The sequence below is a fragment of the Aethina tumida genome, chromosome 3 (genome assembly GCF_024364675.1).
Source record: "Aethina tumida isolate Nest 87 chromosome 3, icAetTumi1.1, whole genome shotgun sequence".
Classification (NCBI taxonomy): Eukaryota; Metazoa; Arthropoda; class Insecta; order Coleoptera; family Nitidulidae; genus Aethina; species Aethina tumida.
In genome coordinates this window covers 16,060,000-16,086,481 of record NC_065437.1, presented here as the reverse complement: position 1 = coordinate 16,086,481, position 26,482 = coordinate 16,060,000, and the positions used below count along the sequence as shown (strand labels likewise).

Sequence of the window (26,482 nt, the reverse complement as noted above, 5' to 3'; positions counted from 1 at the left end):
CTTGTATACAACATATAAAGAATTTATAAGATTATAGAGCTTTCGTGAAATAAACGATTGTGCATCACTAAGCTTTCAGCAAAGAAATATAACTGAAATGTCGTTGGGATGGTAACCGTAACGGCAACTCAAAACAAACTTCCCTTGAAATGTCACTCGAATGCATCGAATCTTCAAATAAAACTACGCAGCCTACATTTTCTATCGCTTTTTAATATCCTTAAAACAACTGCATTGAATAATTCTTTTTGATTTTTATTTCCTTTATACTTATTGTCACGACCAGCTTCTGTTATTTCGTCGGCGTCGCAAACAGACAAATATAAAATAAAATTCAATACAAAAAAGGGAAACAAAAGTTTGGCGAGATGATTTCGTAAGATCAAAGCGTAAATATACCTTGGACGTTTAAGTAAATGGCAAGGCTCATCTTGGGATCGGTGTTAACCTGACATTCGTATTGACCTGTGTCAGATATGTGGACGCCTCTTATCCTCAATCCCCAGAAATCCCCCGAACTGCTCGAGTGCACCGATTCGAAACGGCTATCGCTGGAAAAAGTGTGCCGTCCAGACGTCAGGATATGCAAGTCCTTACTCCTAATCCACGACACCTGCAACAAAACAAAATCGACGATTTCAAACCGGAAACTCTCTGGAAACACGTCTATTCTATATCGGCTACAGATGGTTTTCATGTAGGTGCCAACGTATTGATGTACGACTGGCATTGCCTGATGTATAGAATTACGCTACAGCGTTTGATTTGTTTGCTTTGTCTGTTTTGTGTTTCGGTAATCTTTAAATTGTTGAGGAATTTTAATTGCGATGTTGTACAAAAAGACGGGCTATTATATAGGAACAGAATTTAGTTACAAAACTTTATTATTTTAAATTGATTACATAGATTAAACATGGCTTATTTAAATTTAAAAGCTCTTATACCTTCAGAAAACTTTAAAAAGAGCTAGGGATAGTTAATTTAACTATAAGACTGGTATTTTGTTATTTTTCTATTATCTCTTTATGTTGGAAATTCATAATTATGTATGAGAACTGTAAATTTGATACAAAAGCCTATTTAAAAAAGGCGATTGAGAAATAAGTATTTTGAATTTCAGTAAAATGCAATTTGATTTTTCATTTAAATGTCTCCAACATTTTTCCAATTAGTCAGATTATGTTGTAAATAATGGACTATTAAAGGTTTGCTTCGACTCCCTTAGTTTTGTTAAATTACATTTTGTGTGTATACGTAAATCCATTAGATAAAAGTTAAAGTAAATACAGTACCGAGTAAATTAAAAAACTCTAACGGAAATTTTAATCGAATTGTAGGACCAAAAAGTAAAATTGAATTTATCAGCGATACCTTCAAAATAAACGCTGATAAATGCGGCACAGCATTGAATTAACAAAAAAAACATCAGAGAACATAAAACTGCGCTTGATCCTGCTCAAGGGAAAACATAAATGTGTTTGTGTATAAGGGATCAAGTTGTAAAAAGTAAAAAATCTTTAACAAAGGCATATAAGATAAAATTTTATAAGGAATACAAAATATTTTCTGATGTCATAGCGGATTCAATATCTGTATAATAATAATACAGTACTTTTATACGGTCATATCCAATCACTTTAATAAAAGTTAATTGTATAATTTATATTATAGTCAAGTCAAATACAGTGGTGGTCAAAAGTACGGAATAAATTGTAATTTATTTTTCAATTAATATATTTATTTCTATATTTTCATATCTTAATATGAATGATTACAGTCCAATTAAAAGTCATAAGTAAAGAAACAAATTTAATTTTAAGAAAAAAATTCAAAATACATTTGTATATTTAAAATAATAGTACATACACAATTTATACTTACCTGATATCACCTATATACAACTGATTAAAAATCAAAAGGATGAGAACTGTAGTATATAAAATAAAAGTAAAACAACGAAATAATATACCTGGGTTTTCAATATTTTTTATTAGTATTTAGTTGCATATACATTATTTTTATTACCTCTTGATATCTTTTCATGGAAGACACTAGGTTATCAATCTCTTGCTTATAAACAAAATTTCAAATAATATTAATAAATTAATTTAAGTGTTGAAATTTGCCTGAGTGAGCTTTCTACATTTTAAGATTTATCATGTCTCATATATTTTCTATGGTGTTTATATCGGGACTGGCCAAATTTGGCTGAATGTTTGTTGGGAAATTCACAACAAACGCATATTTTCCTCAGCTTACGGCAGCATATCATTGTTAAGGAGGTGTAAAAATGTATATATTTACAAATGGTTCGATTCCAAACTCAGAAAATGGGCCCCTCACCATTATGTCACCTCATTTTTTCCAGACCAATCTAAGTGCTCCCGTGCAAACTGGAGTTTGACAGCTCTATTTTTTCTAGAAATGAAGGGTTTTTTGGCGGGCCTTCTTTCATGTAAATTGTTTTTTTCCCGAGTCTACGTCTTATAGTACTGACAGAGACCCGTAAATGTGAATATTTAGTCTTAAAATCTTCGGCAGTTTTATTCGAGTCACTTTTGGATTCTCTTACAACCCTCATATTGTTCTTGACATAATACCACGAATTAAATTTAATTGCGCCGCAATTAAAATTTGTTTAAGTCCTGATTTGTACTTTGATATCAATCAAGTTATAAGGTACACGAAATAAATTTAGAAATAATTTATTGACTTAACATTTGGTAACATGACCACTTTCTTAAATAACTTCTCGACATCGCCTATTCATATATCTGACAAGATTACGAAACACTTCCAGAGAAATGTTTATCCATTCTTTTTATATGACTTATTATAAATGGTCTTGGTCGGATTTTTAATTCCAGATGCTGCAATTTTTGCAACTAAATCCGGACTCCGTGAAGGCCATGGGGGAACATTCACCATCTGATCCAAAAACCAATTTTTTACAAGCCTGGATGTGTGTTTTGGATCGTTTTCTTTTAGACACTTCCAAATTATAAAAATGTATCCCCGAAGAGCAGCATATGATTTGCCAAGATTTCTTTACAAACAAAACAATCCGTTTGTACTATGGGATCAGTACCAGATGCCGAAAAACATCCCAATACCATCTGAGACAAACAAGTTATAACTCAATTTCAAACAATATTATTTCTAGCAAACAGTTCCGATTGGACAAAATATTGACTACCTTCTAAACACTATTTTTATTAGGATAAGAAAACAATATGAAGAATTTTCAATGATCCGAGATTAACAAAAATAAACAACTAACACTGTATTTTCTTAGGATAAACCTTATTTATAAAATTATCGTTGCCAAAAAGTCGAAAAATAAGAAAGCAAGCTGTCAGTAATATTGTTTTTAGGCAGGATAAAAACTTACAACTTTGTCACCGAGATTCTTAACAGTGCATGGCAGAAGCAAAGTTTGTCCGACTGTGGCGTCCACTTCCCTTATCAGGATGTCATCGAATTCGGGGGGCAACGCCAAATGCTGACCGCCAACGTACGATCGTCCCGGATTCGTGTCAGAAACGTTCCACGGGTATCCTGTAAAAATACAATTTATTAGCCGATTTAATTCCGACGCCGCAGCCCGAAAAGTAATTTGCTCGCCTAAATCTCTGGAAACGTGCCAGAAAGTTCGATATTAGGTTTTTTGATATAATTGGGATTTTAATAATGCATGCCCTCACATCATTGAAATACAATAACAATAATATTAAAGTCCCATCACAATTGTAAATTTAAGAAAGGCCGTCAATTATGCTTTAAGACACATTAGACGCATCACAATCACTTTCTAAAACAGTTTTTAATATAAACGTGGAGTTTGATGATGGTACCATAAAATGTGCAAGGTGCTTATCCCACAATAAAAATCATCTGCCATTTTATGATTAATCCATAAAATTGGACATTAAAATCTATAATCTGGTTTATCGCATTGACATCAGAGTCAACAGGAAGCGTAATTCTGTTTAATCATGTATCTTCCATCAAATTTATCCCCCCTCGCATTCAATAGTTACAATGCACGTAATGGCTCGCAAATGTTCGGATGCTACGATTGTGTTTGTGAAGTTGAACATATCGCACATTTGCAATTTATACGCGCACTAATAGACCTCCTGGAACCTGTTCACTGTTATAAAATAATTGTCTGGTATCGGGTGCAGAACTCCCGATTGTGTTTTATAATAATGCACGCCGGAATGGAGATCCTCGTTCGGCGGACAATTGCACTTCTTTTTATCGCATTTGTATCGCTTTTATGAAGATGTGAGTAATTCGTATGACACCACGAGATTAAATTAAAATGGGTTTTTTTTGTTATGATATTTGGCACGCGAAAATCAATGTTATAATTTAAAAATTTAAGCGATGCCAAATGGCAGTGGGTCAATTACTGTTCTAATAGACAAACTAGTTGGCACAATATTTGGTGAGTAAATATAACAAGAATATGTATGTAATGTTTGTAATGCGCGGGCTGCATAAGCATAATCTATAACGATATTAATGACAATGTTTGCCGGGATTAGCTAATTTATGTGCGCCCGAAAAATTCGTTTTATTTGCTATTCAAACATCAAACACATTTTTAAATTTTTTACAATATTTATGGTCTATAGAATTATGGTAGTTTACAACACTGAAAAAATTATTTTTTTTTTTTAAATTTTCTTTTCAAAAATTTACATTTTAGTGTGACACTAACAAAAGACTAAAACATTTCAAAATGGACTATCAAACCAAATCATGGTAGAATTAAATCAATATGATAAAAATATAACTATTTCAGCGATGATTAAAAAACATTTCAAGGAATATTCCACACTCAATCCTTCCAGCTGAATTTATTTTAAAAAATATTTGCAATCTACTAAGCTAATGACCATATACCTTCGTTAAACATTCCATAACAAAATCAAACTGGAAAATCTTAAAATCATTTTTTTTTGGCCCCTCATACATTGGTATCACAGGAAATGAAACGACAGATGCTTGCCAAAGATTTCAATTTTTACCAATTATAAACAACAACAACTAATAATTGAAAAGTGACATTTGTAGAATAATTTCGTATGTGACGCTCCAAACTTATCCCGCTTACTTAACTGTACATCTGTATCTGCTCATAACTCTTAATCTTTGAAGTAGTAATTAAAAAAAAATCATTCAGTATCTACTCTTGCTCTTTGTACCTTCTTTTCCTAATACCCTGAAAACAAATATTTTAAAACGTACAATTCTGGTGTCAAGATTTTAGTACGTTTTTACAAAAACATCACGTAGATGGAATAGAAATTAGGTACAGGCTGTGTAGCCCGGATTTCATTTCTGTTTCGGTTTTATTATGGAATCGTCGTTGCGTCTGTGTAATCGGCACTCGTAAATGCAGACACAGTTCCAATGGCAATGGCAATCGCATAAAGGGGTCACGGAGGATACAAGCTCGGCCTCAGCGCACACCACAAGTGCTGCTAATTATTGTCAGGTAAGCAGCCCGGTTAACATGCCATGATTACATTATAGCCACACTAACAATAACATCAGAAGGAAAGTGTCCTTGATTAATTGCCCCATTAGATGATAAATTTATACCTAACGGTTTACATTGTGTTGCATGTCATGTCGCTAAACCCTATGATGTTTTGCTACTGTTATAACTTACTTAAACATAAATCATCAAAGATCATTCCTTATAGAGTCTGCAATTACTAAAACACTCTCGATGTTTTCTTCATAATCCACTTCCTTCGTGCCTAAAACATTTTACCACCGGAAATAACTGACTTATACGAACGGCGATTCTTATAAAAATATGTCCCTAATAATAAAATGGAAACGATGGGAAGAATCTCCATCCGGTTGTTTGTGTGGAGCATTGTTCGATCTCAAAGAAATTGAGCAATCCAAAAAATGCATGATATTTTAATGGACCTGGTAGAAATAATGCGTCTTGGTCTATTCTCGCTTCGCGTCGGACATTTAAATGTACTATAAATAGGGGTAGTTCCTTTTTTAGCTACCCGGTAGTTGGAAACAGATCGAATGTGTACTCCACACTATTGTGTTGAGTTTATATTCGGAACGCAGCTGGCCAACTGTCATCTTTGGAGTAATCGGCATTGTCTTATTGGCCCCTCTGGCGATCTACCAACTATTCAAACAGTGTTATAGGTCGTTGTGTTGTAATATCAAAATGTTGTGAGATCCTGCTTGACAGCAAGACACGAAATGAGAAATCATTCCAAATAATAGGAACGCTACCATCAAGAGTTTCCAAGAATAATTAGATAACAAGGCTATACTCTGAAAACTAAATTTACAAGGGGAAAAACAAAAAGATAAAAATAAGGCGATTATTTCTAAGTTTATTAAAGCTTTCCACGAAGGCAAATAATGTTTTAAAACGTTCAAGACGAATGAAAACATCAAGAGATAATTTCAATATTATGCAGACATTTGACGTCCGTGTGTTTGATTTCAGGTACGTGAGAGCTAATTTAAAGCTGACGTGCGTACATATTTTACCCAAATATTTGAGGTCTAATATTATAAAGGTTGAGCACCTTTCTGACTCATTAAGATCTATTTTATATTTGGCACTTCGTCAAATTCTGATATATCTATTGTTGTGTTAACACTTGTACTATTATTAAAACAACACATGGTCCCAAAACTAAACTTATTTTATAATGGGTTTTGTATTTAAATATAATTAATTATAAAGCAGGAGTATTGCTTGGCTCATTTACATACAGAGATAAATGGATAAAAATCAACACGAAAGCTAATTACAAAAGTGCATCCAAAGATAAAATCAACGCTTAAAACACAGCATAGATTTTAGAGTGATTAAACTTATCGCGATATAAAATTCCACGTTATAAACGTTTACGTGCTACGTACGTCTGACAGTTGCTTCGCTACTTTATCATTTTGTCACGGACGCCACATTATTTAAAACAAATGATTTGTATAAAAAATTAATCACTTAGTCGGTTTGTTTGAACAGGTAATTTACAGGGGTGGATGTTGTTTGATAAATTATGAATATGTGAAACAGAAATTAATTTTTCAGGGAGATTCAGGCGTGCACTGAAGAATTCGTTTCATGGAGGTATTTGTATTGTTTGGGTGACAAAAGAAACGGGATATTTTTATAGGACTGAAATATTTGATAAAAAATTCCAATGTTTTTTTCTTAATTTACTTCTCTGTACGTAAATATAAATTTACTGTAAGAAATATCTATGTCTTTATGGCTAAATAATTTATTAAAAAATCTAGAGGAAAATTATTTCGAAAACCTTGAAAAAATAGATATAAAAAACAATCCAATCTTATCATTAATTGATATTAAAACAAATCTGAAGAAAATGGGAAATTAGGTTAAAGACGGTGAGGAGATGGTTAGTGGATAGGAGTTCGTTTGACTCCAGACCTAGAAAGACAAAAAATCCTGGTTTCTACTAAAAATGGAAAATTCCAATTTTGACTTGCTTAAGATCACATTCCCTGGTCCACAGAACCATGTGGATGAGTAAAGTTTATTGCTCTAAATTTAATTTATAAAAAAATGACGGTTCTGCTTATCCTATAGGAACAAAACTACGCAACAAATTTATTAACATATACAACAGTTAAACAGGTGCCAACTTAATTATGATGTGGGGATGCTTCAATTCCTTTGGTGCAGATCCCCTTAGACTGATTTATATTTATGTACAGCTCAAAACAGAAAAATGTATGTAACATTTTGTAGTCAAAGGTTTCCAATGGGATTGAGGTCCGGGCTTCGTGCTGGCTATATCATTCATTAACTGGTATTTTCACCTATAAACTACCATCAGATTTGAATAATTAGAACCGACTTTCATCGGAAAACAAAATTTCTCTTGTAGTCTCGTTGCTCTATTTTTTTGCTGTGTTTCTTTGCTGATTTTCTACCATAGAGACCACATTCTTTTAGACTTCGTTTTATGGTACTCACCGACACACTGACTTCGTTTATTTTTTGATTTGTGAGGGATGCGTTGATAAATGGTTCATGAACAGCAAACATTTTGCCACTTTTGAACCTAATTCGTTCTGGATTTTGCTGAAATTTGTATGTGTTATTATATGTATGCAAACACCTTAAATATAAAAAAAGTTCTTGGAAAAAATTTTGGTTTTATTTGATGAAATTTGACTATTCCCTAATTACTAAAGAATAATAGATGGTATAAAATAATTTTTAACACATTATCCCATTATACATTTTTCGTATATTCATATAGTTCATAAATTGTTAAAGATGTCCATCTAAAGCATCAATTTTGTTATCGTATATCCGTGGTGAAGGCATGAAATATTATTCCTTGGAGGTCCCTATAAATATTTAAAATTATCACCACAACCAAGTTTCCTCCAGCAGCAACGGAGGTCAGGAAAGAGAAATGCGGCAATTTTCCGAACAAATGACTCATGACACGTTAAAACGTTACACTGGCACGGTGATGAAAATAGGCCGTTCCGAACTAAAAACTTAATTAATACGGAACTTGCCACCGAGACACACTATAGTACACTAAATGCAGCTGTTGACTGGCCATTGTCTAATTAAACTGTGTTTACGAGCTGATTTAGAACGTAAAATTAATAGTATGGTGGCGCTACGACCCTCGGGTCTGCACGGTCTGCACGACGTATTAATATCCCCACATACGGGGTAAATGAGACGTGGACCGATGTTGATGAGTTCAAACATGTGAACTTAAGAAACGGATGCCACTATTTGCGTAACAAGCGAACCTGGCGAGATTTCAGCTGTCTTCGCCGCCTTTCAGCTATTGTTGTCTGCTGATTACTTTTGTTTCTCTACTTCAAGACATGCACGAGCCGCAAACCGTCCCGACGCGCCGTTTCGGTGGCGTGAATTCACGCATTCCACCTGCCGGAGTCCGTCAGATTGTTCAGATCTGGTACGCTGGTTTAGGTTTAATTAAAACTGTTTTTCTATCTCTGCGGGCGCCACCGTTGTGTGTGTGTGGGGTTCTAATTTGAGTTCAAGCTTGTGTATTTCATTAAATTCTCAATTACATAATAGAATTATTTAAATTAACGTTATTTTCGTTTAAACTTTTACAACTTTTAAATAAAGTTTTTAATCATTTACGGTAGATTTCAAATAAAACATTACAATCCGACAAACATGAATTAATGACGAATGTTCCCCCATCGGAACTGACTTTATTTCCTTTGAGATTTTTTGTTGACAAAGGTGGAAACCCCGAGTTTCAATTTGGAATGCTAGTGGTCAAACGACTCACGTGGTTCAAAGCTCGTCGACTAAACTCGCACAGCCTTTAATCATCACGCGAATTAAAAGGCAAATTCTTGCTTTGAACACTTGTCAACTACAAAAAGTCGGAAATAATCAAAATTAAAATCGAAGCTTAATTGCAAACCTTGCCAATATTTGCACAACGTACCAAACATACTTCTATTTTTAACGTTAAATCGTATTTGTGATGTGATATACAAATGGAACCATGTTGCCTTCCGCTTTGTTCATGACGAACTAGGGTACGGAAATGAATCGTTGCTTTAGCGAAACTCACATTCAAAGCTAATAATATTTTTTACCTTCATTTAAATCTACTCCAATCTCCATTGTTCTAAAAATACCACAACCCATGATTAAAACGAGTTTGCTTTGTTTTCGCCGCTTGGAATTATTTTACGAAACCACCCAACAAATAACCAAAGTAATTCTTCTGTATTTAATTTGGAATCAGGACTTGCATTGCCCAATAAAAGTATCCGAAATAAAGCATCATAAACTTGATATCCGAGAAAGAAAACAATCACGCATAGCTTTAATTCCTGTACGAATTTAACTAACAACATACCTGAAAGCCTCGACTATTTATAGGACTTGTGTTCTCTTCGGTCCCTAAAATAGCTGTCAATGAAATTCTTTCCGACGCAATAAAATGATCTGTTTTGGAATTAATTCCTGATTTAACGTATTTCCAACCGGGGTGTTATTTAACACCGTGATGTCGGTGTCGTTAGGGTAGACACGCACGCATCGTTTAAGTCTAAAGAGTGTGACTTGTGTCCAATTTGTGGTGTAAACATTTTAAATTAAGTGCGCCTGAAATAGAACCGAACAATTTTATGGGCGGCAATTTCGATGCAATTGTTATATCGATTCGATGTGTAATTGAACTAAACACGCACAAACCGGAAAAAGACCCTCCATTATTATCACTGCTGCGGAAAACCAATTTGAGCAGATAAAAATTGAAACTTTAAATAATATAGTGAAAATTGTTTGTAGTCACGCTGTGCAAGTGTTTCCCTTCAGTTTTGTTGACACATATAAAATTTGGGGTGAATGTATGTATGCACACACTGGCCCTATTGGTAAACATCAGGATCATATTGGCTCTCCAGTATTCCTGTTTTCAATATTCTCTGTCATGTTTAGTTTACATCCACATATTTAACATGTCGCGGTTTAACCTGTTGCAGTGTTTGAGAAAATTTCAACTCTATTGACTCTTCTCGATTCCCTCCTTTGTTTCTCCTTTACAACTTTTGGGGCAATATTCCTTGCGTAACAATTCATTCGGTGTTACAAACTGATGAAATATGGTAAAATTAATAAAATAAAAACACTAAAGTTCTAATTTAATTTGTGCACTCGGCGACCGAGATGAAAAATCAATAGAACAGTTTGGTGGAAAATTTAATTAAAAAACTAACAGCTATTAGCTGCTATTTAATATTTATAACTCGACGAGTTAATAATCTCAAATTAAAATTTAATAAGGCCAATGTTTTTTAACGATCGCGCCAAGTTCACGTTAAGAACGGAAAGGAAATTTAATATAAAAGTATTAGGCAGACACTTGTAATATATGCCGGAAATCTCCATAAAATATTATCATAAATATGCTGTATTTTATGTATAGCATTAGGATGTAAACTAGTGAGCCACATGTTACTTTTTATATTTTTTAATAAAATCTTTAGGGGTAGATAAAAATAGTTGGACATTTAACGGAGATTTCATATATTGCCGAGTTTATTAGGCTAATAACCACCGCAGCAGTTTGAAACAAAATTGCTAGTTTCAAATATGTGTAGGTAATTTAATTACTTGTAATTTAAAATTTCATCAGAATTTTTCTAATTTTAATTATCATTTTTTTAGTTTAATTTGTGGCGAACAAAGTTATGTATTTAAATTATTTTCATCAAGAAAATGTATCAGGTAGTTAAATACTTAACTTAAAATTAATAACATTGTATATAATTACCATTTATTCAAAATATTTAAAAGCTTATCATAAATTAAAATTAACACAACCAAACTTAAATGGAATGACCTAGTAATTACGAGAAACGGTGTTTCATTCGTAAAAAAGTATTTTTAAAATAAAAAGCTGTTTATCCAAACCAATTTTACTACAAAACTATAGGCAAAATCATAAAAGCAAACTTTATATAGAGCAAATAACAAAAATGTGAATTTCTCTAAAAATTAGATTTTAAGAAAAAATAAAAGGTTTTTGCTAATCTAATCATCAATGTTGCCATCCCAGCAATGCAAGCACGTTGCAAGCATGCACTCTGTTAAATTATTAATGTCTTCTTGTCCCCATTCTACTAAAGCTGTCGGTATAAGTTGTTCTGTGTTACCAGGTATATTTTGACGAGCTCTAATTCTTCTTTTAACATTATCCTATAAGTACTTAATTGGATTAAGATCCGATGAATAAGAAAGCTACTCAATTCGGTCACACCTTCCATTTCCAAACAATTTTTTGTAACTCTGCTGGTATGTGGAAGAACATTATCCTGCATAAATATGAAAGAATCCCCGACAACACATCTCCAGAGACTACTACAGGTTGTAGCACTAAATCCATACACCAATCATAATGTCATCCCAAACCATTACACTTCTTCCTTTATATTTGAGGACCGATCGAGTACCACAGAGCCTCCCACGACTTCTTAAACCACGGATTCGCCGATGGACTGAATGTAAGCCACTTCTGGTATCATCCGAAAATAACACATTTCACCAATTTTCAATTGTCAACTTTTCATGCTCCAAACACCAACTTAAGCGGCCAATGTTATTTTGTGTTAATAGTTATGGAAAACTAAACTGTCTTCTGTTAAATAATTCTCTCTTCTACCTAACCTAACAATTTCGACTGATACCTGTAGGTTGCACAGGTTGCTTTTGAAGTTAGAAAACAGTCCTTGCCTTCTATTGTGACTCTTTCATGGTTTCTCCGTAGCCTCTTTTTTTAGTGTACAAACCCTGAATAGGTTTTCGAAACTACGCCCTGTACCGTTGGTGCAATTTACCTCTACAACATGCCTTATGGTGTCAGAACAATAATTCATCCCTTCTAGACTTCTGATAACCTCTCATAAGGCATTTTAAATAAAATTTACGAAAATAAGTAAGTTCACTTCATTACTATTATACTATACATGAGAACAGTGAAATTGGCACTGCAGGAACAAGTGTTACCACTCATTTACATATTTTTATCAAAAAAACATTCATTAAAAATAATTCTTTGTTGTAAATACTGGGTGATTCCACATAATACATTATACATACAACAAGGCAAGTAAAACAGAAGTAAGAATAAAAATATCTTTTAATTTAGGAAAAGTTTTTATCTTGACAAAAAAAAATGTTGTAACATTGTTGTAAAAAAATATATAATATAATCCCAGAAAAAAATAAATTATGTAAACAGTTCATAGAAACTAAAAATATACAACAATGTAACTTCGAAAGTCCGGACATTTGATAGTCCGGAGAGTCAGTAGTTTAGATATTGAAGATTTTGCTTCATTAATTCAGCTATGAAAATAATACATGCTAAAGACAGTATGAACAAGAATTTTTCTATTTGAACAAACATATGTTATATTTTTAACAATGCTTGAAGCCATTACATTCAACAGGCTTGAAAAAAATATTAGAGAAAGTTGATCTTTGTGTAAAATTACAAAAAGCAAAGGACTCAAGTAACAAAGATATTCCGCTCTAAGAGCTCGTTCATTTTTCTCTTTTATAAAATACCTGTAATTTATACGTTTTCCCTACATTCAATTTATATTTTTAATATATTCATTATCTGCTCGTATGACTAGTTAATACTGCATTAATAATACTACTAACTTTTAATTTACGAAATGGTTTTAAATTGGCCATTTACAGAAACTAAATAATGTTAGTGCGAGGCTTCGGTAATTTGTACATTCGGAGACCTTTAAGACTTCTGTAATTTGGATATGAATATAATACATACTATTTGAACTAGCATGTTATATATTCACCCTATGTTTCAGCCATTACTTTCAACAGGCTTGAAAAAAGTATCACATATTTCAAAAACCAAAACAGCCAGATGACGAAGATATTACGCTCTCAGAGCTTAAAAAAAGTGTAATCCAATAAATGAAAAATATTTGAAAAATCGTTAAAATTTATTGTCCCATAAGACAGAAGAATAGTAGAATAATTTTCCCATAGACCGAGACGTATTGTTTCTGAGAAGATTTCAGGAATGCAATTGATGTAGCAGCATACAAAATGATTCAAACTAAAACACATACTACTTACAAATAATAATTTGAACTAAGCAGAAAATAATAAAATTTTCAGTAATATTATTTGACACAATTCATGAATTTATTGGTCTGTTTAAAGATTTATTGTAATTGGTTGTGAAATAATAAATATTTAAGATATTGAACAATTTTAAATTTTATTTTATGAATATATTCATTTTGTTTTCATAACTTTTTTATTTAATTTATAATAAACATTATTGTCCAATTCTCCTTAATTTCAAATTAAAAAAACTTACCCATTAATTATTACATTACACCTCGATTTCCGGGACATATGCCGGAACCATATCTGTCCTGTCTGTTGAAGTTGTGAACATTGATACAACAATGTTTTTTTCCTCTTAATTGTATAAGTATAGTATTATAAATATTTTTGAACCGTTACGTTTTGTATTTAGACAAAAAATACTTTTCTTTTCCAAGACAAAAAAAATAAGGAATCATCTCATTGTAAATTAATTAGAATTATGTAAAGGATATGCTAATAGTAATAGTACAACAATTATTCTTATCGCAAACCACAAGCAAATACAAGTCTATCTCTGAACTGACGTCTCCACAGGAATGTGGATCTTTACTTGAGGTTTCATGTCTACTGTTTGTCATTCATTGATTATCTGAATTACCCTTTGAATAATTTACATTAAAATTTAATGATTGAATTGAACAGTGCCGTTTCATCAAAACGCCAGTAAAACGCATCTAACAGACCAATTAATGTGGTATTGCAATACGATAACGACGAGTAAATTATGTGGCTCGAGCAAACCTCAACGTAGGTGAGCACAAACGGAGCGCGTATTTTCGCAAATCGGCCGTTCCTGAACGAAATAAAATAATTGGCAAGTTCGATAGATGAAAGGGTGAAAATGCACAGTAGGCTGTATGGCGTTACGCTCCTGAAGTTGAAATTAAAAGCCACGTCGATAATTTAAATTTTCAGCTCATTACAGTTTTAACTTTGAGCCGGACCGAAAGCGGTTTATGCACGCGTCATTTTGCTCCGCATTGTTTTCTTTACTGCATGCAGACGGTTTTGCGCTATATAAAATGATGTGTGTTTAACTTTATGGATTCCCGGAGAAAATAAACTCAGTTTCAAAAGCTTTGCACCACCACAGTGATGAATTTACTTTGCTTAAATTTAATTCAAATAGTGTAGGTGTGTACCTTTAATTATTTTTGTGTCAGTAAATTAAAAATTGACAAAAAATGAAAACAATTTCATACTTATCACAATTTTAATCAAAAAGAACCACTTAGTTGTTTAAATAAACTGAAGGCAAGTTAAGCATAAACAATTAAGGTCTCCTGCAACAAATTCCTGCATCACTTAACCGATTCAAAATTGTTCTTGAGCTTATATGACGTCCAGTAGCCTAAATCAGGTCTTGTTTGAGTTTGCAGTTTCTTATTGGGTTGCGGACTTTCTGAGTGAAGGTGAAATTGAAAAAAGTGATCACCGAATATGAATCCAATTGTGCACGTATGGGGTTACTTATTCAGATTAATTTGAGATCGTTTAAATATTCTCATGAGTACTATTGACCTATTACAGGCGGCAGTTGAAAAATGGGACATATCCCTCAAGAATTTATTAATAATCTAATAAGAGGCGTGAAAATTCTTTATTACAAAGCAGGAGTGCACATACGATGTACTGTAACTTGACATTATGCTACTATTTCTCTTTAACTTATTCTCTACTTGAGAAATGTTAACAATTGTTTAGGGATTTAATTAAAATTAAGTTATAGCGTGATGCCAAAACTTTCGAAACCATGTCTACACATACATATAAAGTTTTAAAACTATATTCATAGTAAAAAATTGAAAGCGACGTGTGTATTTATAACTTCTTCAAATTTAGAACAAAACAGTTTTCGTTCTCGAAGATCGTTAGGCCATTGTCAAAATATCCAGGCTCCCACGTTTATACGTCATGTTGTTTTGCCGGATATAAGATATAATTGGATTATTTTTCACAAAACGCGGTTGCATCTTGACGGATGAAATCTCGGAAACCCGATGACAGTTTAAAAGGTGAGATCTTCCTATTTTCGTTGGATGTCCAACAAAAACTCGTAAAACGTGGAGGAACTAATTTCGTGTGTACGTCAAATTAGTTACAGCGACGGGCTATTTTAAAAACTGTTTAATGATTAGATTTATTTCGACATTGTGAGCTAATTCGAAACACTCTTGTACTCTTATAAATACCACATTGATGAGTTTTATACTGCCGTTCTGGAATTCTGGTGCGTATCAAATTTTACGTGCAGTGGCAATTGATGTAATTAAATACAACTAACATTTGGCACATATCAAAAATCATTTATTCAAGGAGAGATGTTAAATCTCCAAAAATAAATACGGGTTTGATACGGAGGAAGGCAATTTTGTTTGCGGTAGCCATAACATTGAGGATACACAATATTTAATGGAAGGTTTATGCGATCAAACGGCGTCTCAATAAACGAAATATCATTCAGGTTTACTTTTCAAATACACCTTTGATGTGAAAAACGTCAATATTTTATTATATCGGGTTCAATTTAAAAGTCAAATACATTGATGCGTCGTGTAGCAAATCATGAATTATTAGTACTGAAGGTTGCATTCGTTATTTACTAATTCAGAGAGTTTTAAAATACACAAGTTGACAACAACTATTTGTTAAAATAATATCTTTCTCGGCCCCTTCAGAATGACGTTCTTGGAAATCTAAATTCAAGTGTGAGCACATCTGAACTGATTACTTCAATTGAAATTGCTCCAACTAGAGATATACTTGAGCAATTAATTAAACGTCATAATTCATAACCCATTAAATATATATTACTCACGAAATTCAATCTCCAACGCAAATTTCTAATCGGGCCGTATTAAAATCAGCACCATTTCGGAGTATTGTTACCCAATAGACTATAATTGAGCCATTCAGGATTTAATGTGTTTCCATTTTAAATAGGGAACATAAACATCGCGTTGTGCTTGAGTTTCACACGAAATTAAATTCGGAGATAATGATGCCGCTTCACAGAAGTAAACTTGCCTCGACTTATTAATTTGGATTTTACGGCTGTGCAAATGCAAATTGTATGAAGTTTACATGTTACGCGGACGAGTATTCCTCTACATTCGTGATGGAACATTATCAAATGAAATGTTTGAACTTTTCATGCACTTCTGGCTATAATTATAGCAACTTATTAAAATATTTTAACAATATGAGTTGAACTCCTTGATTTGGATGTCTGTACCTATAATGTTTATTATTGTTTTTAAATCGCAGCAGTCTTTTGCTTGTTATAATTATTTAATCATTGGTCGAAGTGAATCTGTAAGTAGAATTATAATTTAGTGTTATCAAGACCGAGTGGAACAAGATGGATGGAAAAAGTTATCATTTACCATACAATAAAAATTTGAACAACTTGAAAGACAGTCGACAATTGGACAATTTGAATGTTAAAAAACAAGCCAATATTATCGCCAAGTGAAATAAAGCTAACCTGGAGGAAACGGGATGGTAACAAAATGGTTAGTGGATGGAATCCAAGTTTGATTTGATAGGATCACATACATTGGATCATAGAACAGTGTAGACAACTGGTTTTTAGTGACGAGTCTAAATTTAATTTATAAAAAATGATGATCATACTGATGTTAAACATCCTACAGGGATAAAACTATACAAAAAGTTTGTTATAACCACAGTAAAAATTGTGGCGATTCAATTATCCTATAATGATGCTTCAACTCTTCTGACATAGGTCCCCTTAGACTCATTTATGTACAGGGATATATTTGCTTCAACATGAAAACGATCCCAAACAAAAATCCAAAATTGTGACGGATTAGTTAAAAGAACAAAGCATCGATGTTTTGTTTTGCCCGCCCCAAACTGCAAAAAGAAATTGACACACCACACCGATAATAATTGATTACTATTAATATTTTCTGATAACGGGAAAAATACACATACACACTCTTAATATATTTATTTAAAAATGGGTTTTAATTTATAATTGTTACAAAAAATCTTAAAAAATATTGTGTTCCTAAAAAAAACAAAAATTAATTAAATCTCATGTTTAAACATTTGAATTTAATATGGGGTATTTCTACTTGTACTACGAATGATAACCTCACATCTATTTATACTCAAAATCTGGACAGTTGGATGGTCTCTTAAACGTTTCCCAAGAATGTCCCAGATATGTTCTTTTGGGTTAAGGTTTAGACTGCGAACTGCAGTCCAAAATGTAACTCTACGGTTCCCATTATTTATCATTACTAAGTCGGTTCGTGCTGTTAAAGAAATTCCTGCTCACGTCATAATTGAGCCCCCATTAAATAAGGTGGTATTTACGAAGTCACATTGAGCGTATCTTTCATTTGGCCATCGAAACACACGAACGCGTCTATTGCATGTGTTCAGACAAAATGTAGATTCATCTGTAAACAGAACTCGTTCCCAATTCACTTCTACCTAATTCATCTCTACCAAAATTCATCCGGGCTCTGCGATAATTCACTGTTAAGATCGGGCCTCGGGCAGGAATACGGGGTTGCAAATTATCTTCCCCAAATCGTTGTCGAATAGTTTCAATACTTATTCAAACCCCTTCTATGTTTTGTGTGAGACTCTTGTAGTCACAAACCGTTGTCTCAAAGTTAAATACTTGAGCAAGAGTTGTAGCACGATTTCTACCCTGACCTAGTCTCCTAATATGAACACTAGACTGTTTCAAAAAAATCGACAAATTTTTTTTTTCTTATTTATATCGAAAATCTTGTTGGAAATGGTAAAAAAAATACTGTGAAATTTGCAGCTCTTAATATTAATATTAAGAGGTGGCGCATCGTAAATTTTAATTTCCCGTTTTAAATAACACGGGAACGGTGTTCTCTTGGATTTTGAAATTTTTTAACTCATTCAGGCTTTAAATAATCAGAACCATTTATTTTCTTTGTTGCTGTGTCATTTGACTGTTCGGTAGTTTTTTATAGAAGCATTTGATAAATAAATCATTAAAACAACTGGCAATTAAACTAGAAAAATAAACGTGTTGTGGTTTACGCTATTAAAGTTTGTAATAGTAGAGCAATTTCCTGAAGGTAAATTGTGATGTTCAATATCCTATAAATATCTAAAAATATATGTATAATAGCTACAGGTGTTCCCTAACAAAGAGAAAATTCATTAATCATCCGAGAAACGCCAGTTCTAACAGAAATAAATCAAAATTTTACTGGCCCAGGTAAAACTAATTAGAAAAAAATCAACAAGACGTGACTGATGATGTTTTTTTGTCCATTCAATTTTGATTGAGCTGTTCATTGATTCCTAACCAGACCAATTAAATTTGCGTCCGAAAAAAAAAAATAAATTAAAAAACTGATTCGCAAGTAATAATAAAGTGAGTCGGTCAAAGTTAACGATGGACGAGTCGGAAATTAGCAATGTAAAAAGGTTCCGTATAGGTTTACTTCAAAGTTTCGTCATTAATTTAGCTTTTTCCCAGGGGGCGTTACGTGACCCAGACCCAATGAAAAACAACTAAAACTCAGTGGGGACACTATGACAAAAGGGAGTTATTTTTAACACTGCCCGGGATATAAACTGTACTGTTTAACTACTATTGGTTTGTTGTTGGTGCTATAATTAAAACTAAAATAATAAAATGCTTTTGTGTTCGTTCAAAATACCATTAGCTGTTTGATTTAATATCGGCTATAAATTATAACCGGTACAAACACAATTGAATCGATTACACTTGGCTAATTCAGTTCAGTGTTCTGACTATTGTATTTCACCAGGTTATTCCTATGAAAGCTGAATACTATTTTAAATTATATCAAATATGTGGGGTTCATGAATTATATATGCAGCACTGATTTAAATCACATGAAAGATCTGTCAACAGAACAACCCCCTGTTGTCGACATTACATAAATAAGATGAAACCTCATGCATCCCTATAAATAATTCATGTAACTGTGATTTAAATTATTATTTGATTAGTCATATTCTGTGGTAGATAAAAATACAAAAGTCACATGCCTAATCAAAACATGTAATACTCAGAAAATTCAAGCGCATTTCTCGGACATTTATCTTTAAATAGACTTGAAAAGCTGTAAAATATTCGTTTAATTGTTGTTGTCAACTGAAAGAACAAACACATCATTAGTTGAAAACGATAAAGAATTAACGACGAACATTGAAAAGTTCTGAATAAAAAGTTAGAACGGTTATTATAAAGGATGTGCATCTACTTAAAACAGTACATAAAACTTGAACAAGATAAATAAAGGTCTCGTAAATAGAACTTTGAAATTACATTTTTCTTGTTTTTAACGTTTGTTTTCAGATTTAATGGATAGACAATTTGTTATCCAACTTCCGTATTTATATAAAATGACGTTCATGTTGATAAGAGACAAGGAATAAGAAAATTGATTTATATCCATTTATTTTACCACGTTTCTGGATTCAGGTTTATTTTTAAATTATTGCTATATATTTACTCAATTAAAACATGTTAACTTCCGATAACCATGTAAATATTTAATGACCAAAACATTTAGTAGGATTGTAATCTATGCCCACAAATAACAGCAATACTTGCCGGAATTAAGTTATTTAATGGATATTGACCCTCTCTATCTGTGTACACGTGAAATTGGAAAATTATCGTGAATGTTCGTATTAAAACATAACGTTTCTAACGCAGTTGCCACCCTCTTATTTTTAATGTATTAGCTGAGTCATCGCCATAATTCACATCCCTTTTTAGCCGAAATCAGTAGGAGTGTGAAATTAAGGTTATATGCATTACACGGTAGTGACCATATGCAAGCATATCATGACTTATTATGATAAATGAGAAAGGATGGCGTGCCATACAAAGACTTAATTAATATTTATAATTATCGGTCCAAAGCCCGATCCTACACTCCAAACCGGAATATATTACGACTATTATTATTCGTCTGACGCTTTTTATTTGAACGCATTCAATACTATTTATTATTATTAGCGGAGTTTTATGACTTTGGTAATTGTTTAGAATCACGGCTCTACCTATTATCGGCCAAAAAAAAATCCAAAAAATAAGATATCGACAATTTTTTTTTTTAAATTATTCTACTCTTCGGCGCATTAAAGAATATATTTTGATCGAGTAAAAAAATTAATAGTTCTTAGAGAAAAATGAGAAAAATTAATTTTAAATTTGAACAATACTGATTTAAGACGTTTTTCCTTGAAATTTTTATGAATTTTGTTTTTATACTTTACAACCTTTATTATTACTTTAATATTATTGACAATTTTTTTTGAAAATATTCTATTTTTGATAAATTTTCTGAAATAGGAATTTAATATAATTTTTTTTTTTTTTATAAAAATTTCAAGAAAAACCTCAAAAATCAATTTAAATTTTAAATTAATTTTTCTTTAAGAAATTTTGATTCTTTCACACCTAAAAATAGATCATTAAAATAAATATGTATGAAAAAATATTGATTTTTTGATTTTTTATGATGAATGTATCCAAAAATATATGAAGCCGCGATTCTAAACAATTACCATGACTTTTAAAGCCACTTTAAACTACGAACAATATTTGGACAATATGTCATTAATATATTGTTTTAATGGCAAAACAAATGCTAGTTTTCCATTTAACATTATTAAAATATTCATAATTCTAGTCCATGAGTTAACGTATCGTCCGATGCACTCGACAGTCGAAACTATGGCATTGACTAATACCATGTATAAATAATTCATTTGACAATTATACTAAATACCCATTTATTAAGGATATTTATTTTAACTATAGTCAATAAATATTAATTTCGAGCTGCTTAGGATTATGCTTCATCATGGAATCACACACTGGTTATTATAAATGTATTGTGTTGTATTCGCATAATAAACATGTTGATGGCATTCTATTCTTGCAATATTAATATAAAAGCAACGGAATTCGGTGCGTCCGTGTGGTATTCCCTCAATGACGGAAACATATTCATGAATGTGATTGATTGTTCTTTGTTAAATGGAAGTCCTGTACATGGAAAATGCACACGCCAAAATGCACAGTAGATAAAGCTCTCAAAAGTGAAAAATTATATCATGTACCGATTAAAATATTAAAATCGACCATTTAAAATTCGCAGTTCGTATTATATGACAATCGAAAAAAATAACATACGTGTATTACACGCATCCGAATAAAAATATGTTTTATAGGGCGTGGGCAATTAAAACGAGTGTCGAAGCCATCGATACACTTTTTCATTGTACACATTTTTTACATTTTAGTCGATTTGTGTTTTACTCGTGCACTCAATTTCACACCACAATTTATTAATGCAACATCAATATTTCGTAAATAAATCAACGTCCGTTTTTAATCTAGTTTTTTATCTGCTGCCAACAGCTCCGTCCCTATCTCAGTACTTCGCATGGTTTTTTATCTGCCGTACGAATTACAGGCAATGAGAAAGTATGGCAAATCCAGTTGTACTTGCACGACGTACAACTGGATTTGCCATTACATATTATTTCGTGGCAGATAAGCCTGAAAACGACCAATAATATATTTCCGAAGCCACGACATTCTAGAGTAATATTGGACGTTTAATGACAGGGGTGATAAAGTTCGAAATGAAAAAAAAAACGTTTCAATCGTTAATGCGTCATTATCCTTTACGGGTGAGGCGTTAAACGGGTTTAAATATCTGCACATCCAGCCATAAGCACGTTACCTTGCACCTGTGGTGCTCGTCCACCAAATTGGAACTCAATAATTATGATCTCTGACACAGGCGACCGAGCCGCGGCTACGACTAAACACCTAATACGTGGCTATTTGTAAATTTAATCTCGTGCGACGTTTTAATGTGAGGTACGGGGGTTGTTTATGGCACATCGGAAATCAATGTACGGAAATGGTTCGCATAGGAGGAAACATTACCATGCGACCAAGGTTTATTCAGAAAATTACAGTTGATTACACAAATGGATGATGCTTTCACGTAAGATTTTCCTCAAGATTGAGCCATTTAGAATATAAACGTGTTGGCCCATATCTGACAATTCCAATTTTACCACACATTTTATCAAATTTTATAAGTAATTGACAGATTGGTTAATTTAAGTTTTTATTAACCTTAAAAAAACATCTCAAAAACGTTTCCATTACAACTAATAGGTAAGACATATTTTACCTCAACACAGATAAGGAACAAAAAAGAAGAGTAGAAGCTGAAAAATATTTTTTTTCAAGTTCGGTTCAATTTATGATGCATTAGTGAAGTATCCATCATCTTTTGGTGCGTTAAGACAGGGGGACTAAAATTACAAACGTCGAGGAACGATCAGGAACGATAACAAGGTAAATCGGATATGAAAACGTCGACGCATCGCTCAATGTCCCCCTAAATATTACACCGAACTGTCGTTACTACATACAGAAAAAAACACGTATAAGATGATTTATAAGATCGCTTTGTGGAGTTAAGCGCGTATGCAGTTACCCCCTAAATTGACTCTTGTATGTTGCACGGGTGAATCATTGCTGAATTTTAGAACCTGGTATAAAAAGCCAGTAGACGTACAACAAAACTAGTATTAGAAATAAAGAAAAACCAAGTGAAGGTATTTCATCTGAAAAGCTTTCAGAGGTGTAATCTTTCCAATTTGAAGCTAGATTTAATTCCGTTGGAAGACCGGACGCGAAAGGAAAAGAACAACGAAACAAAAATAAATTAGCAAATATACACGTAGTGACCCAGATTAAAATAGATAAATTAAACAACAAACCTGACATGATGGGACTGAAAACAAGCACAATAGTCCACACTTGTAAAACTTTCAGCAAACTAAAAGGCACTTCGGAGCGAACTCCACTCATATTTAAACTGTTCAAACACACTACTGCATGGAAGGCTATAATGAAATTTCATTTACACTTGAGTTTTAGTTCAACGCTGCTTCCATTAAAATTAAAATTACATAATGTTTAGTTTTAATTTTGATCCGGGCCAGCCCTAAACGTGGCTTTTTGTCTTTATTTGGCCATGTCCTGTGCCTGAGGCCGGTTCGAGTTAATGTTCCACATCGCCGATATTGGCACCGGTGATAATTATCCAAGAGGGGGCACACACGCGGTCACACAACTGCACACGCTTTCGACGCTTTCCACGCTTTCAATGGTCTCGACTCCTGTGACGACGTACGTGCACGTCTGAAAACAAAACAGTTAATTAATTTACTGGCATTAAGTCGTCAGCGGGATATTGAACTGCGGGGTGGATCCCTACCCCCGGAAAATCACTATTAGGTAATTAGATAGATGGATTGAGATGTTGTTTCGAATTGATAATTTTAGCCACCTGTTTTGGCCAAAATTACCGGCCGCTTGATGATTTATTATATTAATTACTTTATTATTTTTTAATTTTAAGTCAACTTAATATTATTACAATAATACATAATTTTAAGTGTTTTAGGTTTTGGTCTATACGTATTTTTTATTTGTTTCAATTTTTTATTAAATTCTAGATTAATTTTAAATTTTTAGATTTAAATTAATTTTTAATTTTTTACACATTCCATCAATTCTTTAGATTCTTCAGATTCTTTAGATTCTTTAGATTCTTTAGATTCTTTAGATTCTTTAGATTCTTTAGATTCTTTAGATTCTTTAGATTCTTTAGATTCTTTAGATTCTTTAGATTCTTTAGATTCTTTAGATTCTTTAGATTCTTTAGATTCTTTAGATTCTTTAGATTCTTTAGATTCTTTAGATTCTTTAGATTCTTTAGATTCTTTAGATTCTTTAGATTCTTTAGATTCTTTAGATTCTTTAGATTCTTTAGATTCTTTAGATTCTTTAGATTCTTTAGATTCTTTAGATTCTTTAGATTCTTTAGATTCTTTAGATTCTTTAGATTCTTTTCTTTAGATTCTTTTCTTTAGATTCTTTTCTTTAGATTCTTTAGATTCTTTAGATTTTTTAGATTCTTAAGATTCTTTCTTTAGATTCTTTAGATAAACCCTAAAAAATATATACATTATAAATTTACAATACATAATTTTGCTTTATTATTTATATATACATTGTATATTAAATTTAATGTACAATTTTAATAAAATGATTGTTGCTAATCAACTATTTACCAAGCCAAAATTAAATATTATAAGCCAACATGTCCATTACGAAAAATTAATAACATCAACTCAACATTGTTCATCTGTCCATTATTGTGGTCATAAATTGTACATATTTTTAAACTTCCTAAACAAATAAATGTTTGTTTTGTCTACCGTTTTAAATAAATAATTGCAGTATTTAAGCCATAAATCAATCAAATTCGTTTCAGCGTCTCTTTGTGATTCAACCATTTATTATGTCCGTTTCAGAAAATGCAAATTATGTCTGATTACTGCTGACGGCATTTGTTTTATACCGACATGGAAATACGTGAAACGACAAACACGCAACCCTGTGGGTAAAAAGTGGACATTGCAAAATTCACGGTCGCGTTTTCCAATTTGATTTATACCCGTGCTACTTTAACTGTTGTATTTATCTGCGGTTGATCCAGCATCCGGATATACATGTATAAGTTCGTTAAATGATTTAGACGAAATAATCAATTTAATTCTGCATTATTCAGCCGAATCCCAACCGGCAATCAATCAATTAAAACAGACGGTTCGAAATGGCATCTGCCTTCATACACAGTGAAGATTTTATCTCTTGGGGAAAATAGTACGTCAAATTGTGCACTCGAACTAAGGGTTAATTGTCATTGGAACGAAATAATGGGGCCGATTTCAATATGCGTGAGATGTGTTTTTGACATAATATCAATTAGGCTGAAGCAACATTAATTATGAAGGCTGATATGAAAAGTATCTACCTGGCAGGTCGAGGGTTTTCAACATTAATTTGATAGCTCTAGTGAATTATAGTCGTGTGGGGGTTGTAGTCATTTATCTATAAGTGGTATTACTCACAAACAAATCCATTTATGCTACCTATTTATTAAAATTGTATCGTTTTGTCTTGTCAGACTAATAGAATTTAAAAAGTGCTAACTAAAAATATTAGAACCTTTTTTATACAAAATAAAAAACTAAATATTAAACTGACTATTTCTTAACTAATTATTAATATATTATAATCATAAAACAATGAAATGGTAAAATTAGAATTGACAAATTAACGTAAACATTTTTAAAAACCTTCAAAATTTAAATAAAATACACTTCACTTGGTATTTAGCCAAATTTATATTTTTATAAAGAATTTTTGTAAGTATGCAAAATATTTGTTTTCACTATTTTTAAGTATGCAAGTAAATAAAATAATTTAAAGAAAAAATAATAACTGATGACTATAATAATCTTCGACTGAAATTTATTATTATAAATTTAGTTCACATGGCCCGAAAAATTTTAATTTTATAGCTGACATTATTTAACATATATAATTTAAAAAAATATTAAATATTAGTTTTTTAAAATAATTAGAGGTAATTTGAAAAAAAAAACTACCACCACAAATTTATTTAATAATAATAATTTTTAATTAAAATTTAAATATATTATTAATTCCTTTTATAAGGTATATAAAATTTATAAACTTGATTACACAATATAACAATATTATAAAATAGTAAAAACTACATATACAAAATTTTGTACCAATTTTATTTCCAATTTTTGTATTTAATTTTCCAGTTCAAATATTGGAAATATTCAAGAAAA

The 26,482-nt window shown here is 32.0% G+C and overlaps 1 protein-coding gene across 2 annotated transcripts in view; it reads right to left on the bottom strand.

Annotated features, from left to right (window-relative positions):
• The window catches only part of LOC109600266 (zwei Ig domain protein zig-8), a 31,649-nt gene that overhangs the window by 3,969 nt on the left and 1,198 nt on the right, over positions 1 to 26,482 (bottom strand). Inside the window, exons 2-4 of one of the 2 annotated variants that reach the window (XM_020016399.2) lie at positions 23,528 to 23,951; positions 3,392 to 3,558; positions 400 to 613 (exon numbers count right to left, since the gene is read on the bottom strand). In XM_020016399.2, the coding sequence (XP_019871958.1) occupies positions 400 to 613; positions 3,392 to 3,558; positions 23,528 to 23,618 (472 nt within the window). In that variant the 5' untranslated portion in view covers positions 23,619 to 23,951. Of the gene's footprint in view, positions 1 to 399; positions 614 to 3,391; positions 3,559 to 9,648; positions 9,854 to 23,527; positions 23,952 to 26,482 lie in introns of those variants that run through there. The other variant, XM_049965372.1, reaches the window with a different exon arrangement.